This window comes from Lathyrus oleraceus, chromosome 6 (genome assembly GCF_024323335.1).
Source record: "Lathyrus oleraceus cultivar Zhongwan6 chromosome 6, CAAS_Psat_ZW6_1.0, whole genome shotgun sequence".
Lineage (NCBI taxonomy): Eukaryota > Viridiplantae > Streptophyta > Magnoliopsida > Fabales > Fabaceae > Lathyrus > Lathyrus oleraceus.
In genome coordinates, this window is record NC_066584.1 from 35539542 (window position 1) to 35544615 (window position 5074).

Here is a 5074-nt window from a genome sequence, read left to right on the forward strand (position 1 = left end):
TTAGATCTTGCACACAATTCTGGAATGCATAACAATTTTCTAGAGTATGGCCAGGTGCACCCATATGGAACTCACAATGGGCTTTTGCATCATACCCGGGGGGATACGGGAAGGTGGCTGGCTTCAACTCTCTCAAGGTCAACAATCCTTCTTTCTGCAAGTACGAAAATATGTGGCTATAAGGTACAGGTAAAGGTTCAAGTTGCCTTCGTGGTGGCCTTGGTTTGAACTGTCGTTTTCGGAATGGCATTTTGTTGTTGTCGTTGTTGTGGAGGTTGTTGCTGACAAACCTGTTGTTGTGTTGGTTGCTGGTATGGTATGTGTACCGCAGCGGCGACTTGGTCGTATGAAATTTGTTGCTTACCCTTATAACCCCTTGATATAACATTTGTGTCACCTTCTTTTTTCTTCTGGAAACCTCCAAAATACTTTTTCGGTGCATTGGGGGTCACAACAACTCATTGAATTTTTCCATCCCTCAAGCCTTTCTCAATACGGCCTCCAATTGTTACTAGGTGAGCAAAGTCTGACGCTGCACTGCTCACCAATCTATCAAAGAAAGGATCCTTTAGCATATCCACAAATATTCCAGTCATTTCCTTTTCAGACAACGGAGGTTCAACCTGAGCAGCCAACTCTCTCCATCATTGCGCATATTCTTTGAACGATTCTTTCTCGTTCACGACCATCCCTTGTAGCTGCATACGATCAGGTGCCGTATCCAAATTATATTTGTATTGACGAAGGGAAGCATCAGCTAAGTCCTCCCAACTCTGGATTCTCCCTCAAAACTCATGTACCACCTCAGTGATGCCCCACTTAAACTGTCTTGAAAACAATGTATGAGCAGCTTATCATTTTCAGTATGCGCAGCCATTTTCCTGAAGTACATCACTAAATGGCTTCTTGGACAAGTCTGGCCCTTGTATTTCTCGAAATTAGGAGTTTTAAATTTAGTCGGGATGACCAAATTTGACACCAATCGCATATTCATGGCAGCGGAACCAAAGCTATTATTCCTCTTTATAAGTTTGATTTTCTTCTCTAACGTGCAAAGCCTTTCTTCAGCGGGATCCGGAAGAACCTTAGGTTTTGGTGGATCTGGTATGTAAAAAGCTTTGTATGGATCATCTCCTCCCACTTCAGACCCATGTTGAGCGGATGCATCAAAAGGCTCCACATGATCTCCATCTCCTTTGTCCCCTACTAGTACATGAGCAAAGCTTTGCTTGGCGTGAGTGAAGCTCTCATCCAGATTAACCAGTCCTAACGTGCTAATGTGACTTTCATTCTTCCTCATTCCAGCTTCTGCTTCCACAACCCTCTCTCTCTGGGCGATTGCCAGCATTGTCTCGAGTAATTGGTCCATGTTCTCCTGGATAGCAGTGATATATGTCCTCATAGTGGCCTGATTAGCCTCTACTTTCTCCAATGTCATCCTGTAGTTATTGTGCGTCTCGTATCGGTGTTGATTAGTCAGCGTTACTGGATAGAGGGTAAAAAGGTTGTGTAAGTTTTTGAAATGAAATGCGTGATGTGTTAGATGCATGCAGATGAGAAAGATGTTTTTTTATTTTTCTTTTATTTCCAGGGAATTATTCATAATGCTTGTCGTTCTTAAGCATTCGAAGAAACATAAAGCCAAGAAATAAAAGGGAGGACCATCCTCATTCATTCAATTTGTCAAAGTACATAATACAAAGGCATAACAGCCCGCACTAATACGGATCAAATACTAAACTTCTTAGAAAGCATAAACTGAGTACAAGAAAAACAGAAAAATCACACAATAGATTTTCGGGTTATAAGTTCCTCCAACTCAAACTTGAACCTCTTTAACATTCTTTCGCACATCATAACGAAATCGACAACGCCAGGATGCATGTTGTCTTGGTCCAGTCCTTCCATTGCCTCTCTCAATCTCCAAGGCATATCTTGGGCTAGCCAATTACAGAATTCCACCAAATCATTAAGCTTTGCACGATACCCATCTTTGTCCTTTTGCGAAATGTCAATAGTTTTCCTGAATGTATCGTAGTCTTCAATCACCTGCTCTCTTTCCTTCAGCCATATCACATTGTCTTGATGGAAGGCTTCAAGTTTGTCCTTCCAATGTCACGCGTATTCTCTGGCGTCCTTTGCCTCTTGACATTTCTTAGCCCAAATTTTAGGTGTGACTCGAGAAGCTTTGGTGGCTCTTTCCTTAAGTCGGCGCTCTTGTTCTGCTTGAGCTTAAGAATGGTGAAGGGAGACAGTAAGATCATGTATCTTAACTTCCAATGCCTCTCTAACTTCCTTCTTTTCTTTTGTTGCACGTAGCCACCATCGGTTATTCTTTTGGCATTTTTTCTCAACTTGTTTCAACTGCTCTTTGATAGTTTCTAAGTAGAGGTCAGCTTGTTCCATGCCTACTTTCATCTTCTTTCTCTTATGCTCTTCTTTATCGACCTTTTCCTCAGTTTCCTCTAGCTGAGCCATTTTCCGCTCTAGTTCCCACTTCATCTTATTCCTTTCATTTGAAACTTGTTGAAGGCTTATCTGCAACTCCTCTTTTTCTCGCCCAAGTCTTGCTATAGTAGCCCTTAATGCTTCCACCTCTTCAATGGAGATAGGGATAGGTTCTGGTGGTGGAGGTTGAGTAGGAGGATCAAGGATGAATGGCAACTTGACCTCTTGACTTCTCTTCATGACCCACTGGTAATAAGGTTCTTTATCGCCTATAACATTTTTTCCTTTGTCTTGTCCCCTGAAGCAAACTTTTTCCCAGGCTCGGGTAACCCTTCTCAACATAATGGGGTCTTCCATATCATGAAACACAAAGCCTTCTAACAACCGGTCGTCTGGCTTGTATGTGATAGGATAACCCAATTGCCTCACTGCTAGGACTGGATTGTAGTTAATGCAACCCTTTGACCCTATCAATGGTACATTTAGAAAATCTCCACAACTAGTAATTGCATCCCCTAAGTTCAAACCATGGGGGTACCAAATAATGGCATTTTCGGTGAGTCCTACCAGCTTTTGAGACCACTCATATCCATTCATCCTCTCAACCATATCAGCATCTTTGAACACATAAGAGATAAACCATTTGTAAAGGAGCGGTATGCAACACAACATCAACCCCCCTTCTTCTCAAAGCATAATTGCAAGGTATGATAAATATCTTCCAGAAGTGCAGGTACTGGATCTTCGTCTTTAACCTTAACGGCCCAAAACACACTAATAGCTGCTACGTCGACCAACTTCTCCATATTAGGAAATAACACCAATCCAAAAATGAGTAAGGCCATAATAGTATGATAGGCTTCCCACTTCTAGGCTTTCGTAAAGATTTGAGCAGTCTTCTCCAAGTATTTTTGAGGAATTCCTTGTACCTTTCCCCAAATCTTGATGTTAGGAGTTAGGTCTTCAACTAGAATGTCCAACACCTCTGCCAGCTCCTTGGGTTTTGGGATTTGACCATGTCCCCTATAAGGTCCTTTTTTCTGCTTAGGAGAGTCCAATATCTTTCCGAATTCCTCCAAAGTTGGAGCCAACTGAAAATCTCGAAAGAGGAAACTTCTGAGTGATGGATCATAAAACTGGGCTAGTGTGATAATAGCATCCTTTTGTACTGGCACAAACAACAAGCTTAAAATCTTCCCATATTTGAGCGTGAATGCGTCTCGTCGGATATTAGTCAACCCATCTCTAAATGCAATGAAGTCCTTCACACATGGTACTTTGGCTTTGATTTGGAATGTTTTTATCTTTCCTGGCTCCATCTACTCTTGAATGCTTAATCAACTAAAATTTTTGAAATTCCCTGGTAAAAAAAAGTGTGAAAATGATTTTTCTATGCTCATAATGAATGAAATATGATGTTTATGCAATGACAGGGATCCAGGTTTCACATATATCACATGGTACACCCTATACGCCTGTTCTATGTTCTTTACCCCACACACAAAGGATGGCCCCTAGGTTATCCATTTTCAAGACAAGAACCTAGAGTCATGGATTGTGTTCAACATTCCATCGCAATAATGGGCTAGCCACATCGAGATGGAAGTTCTGAATCAATATACTATAATTGGGATCTTCGTATTGTTCGAACATGGTGTAGACCCCTCGGTTCAATACTACACAATCGTCAATCATGAAGACGGACTTCGGTTTAAGGTGAAGTTCCTAGAGTCACGAATCGTGTTCAAAGTTTCCTTGCAATAATGGGCTAGCCATATTGTGAGGGAAATTCCAAACAGATCTACTCTAGGTGGAGCCTTCGTATTGTCCCAACGAGGTGTATACCCCTTGGTTCAATACAACACAACTCCAGGTTCTAAGTTCTTCTTAAAGCTCGGGTACGAGCTTATCTCACAACATGTATCAAGTACCATAGACCGCCCAATATAATAGCAAAATAAATCACATAGCATAAATAATACAGCAAGGTATAAAGAAACAATAAGGAAGAAAAATAATATTTTAACATTCATAGCAATTTGAACTAAATTAGGCTTGACTCTCTCTAGCTTGGAGCTAAATCCCCAGCAGAGTTGCCATCTGTCGCATCTAAAAAAATACGATCCCTCGCGATGGTCGCGGAAAAATTAGTTCGAACAGTGTCGCCACCGAACTCTATTTATCCCAATGAAGGAATAGGAAAATATCGATAAAACCTTTCAAAAATAGAATAATGGTCGTCACAACCATATTCGGGTTAGGGAGTCGATTACGCAAGGGGAAGGTATTAGCACCCCTCGTGTACGTTGTACTCAACGAGAACCTTTTAGTTTAATTTGCGATTTGAATGTTATTTGTTTTCTTCGAGTGATGAAAATATTGAAAAGAGTTGGATGGAAACCTCAGAAAGGGAGAAAAGGGAGGTTTTTTATTAGTGTGCAAACCAAGATCTCGCAATCTCGGCCTACATATGCTTATGGTGCAATAAGGAAATCAGAGCATTCGTAGTTCGGGGAACTACGGTTGGTTGGCATCTTTTAATGAATGTGGTGAAGTTTTGGAATGAAGTTCCTAATTTGACTGCGATGCGTCTTGATAGGCCAGCTCATGTGTTTGCTGTTGAATA

At 41.2% G+C, this 5074-nt stretch overlaps 1 protein-coding gene across 1 annotated transcript; it reads right to left on the minus strand.

The window, feature by feature from the left end:
- Positions 1 to 2232: 2232 nt before the first annotated feature.
- Positions 2233 to 3254, minus strand: LOC127093868 (uncharacterized). Its single transcript, XM_051032766.1, has 2 exons — positions 3125 to 3254; positions 2233 to 3065 (listed from the first exon to the last, which is right to left on the minus strand). The coding sequence occupies exons 1-2, from the start codon at positions 3252 to 3254 to the stop codon at positions 2233 to 2235; spliced, it is 963 nt and encodes a 320-aa protein (XP_050888723.1).
- Between the last annotated feature and the right edge of the window lie 1820 nt (positions 3255 to 5074).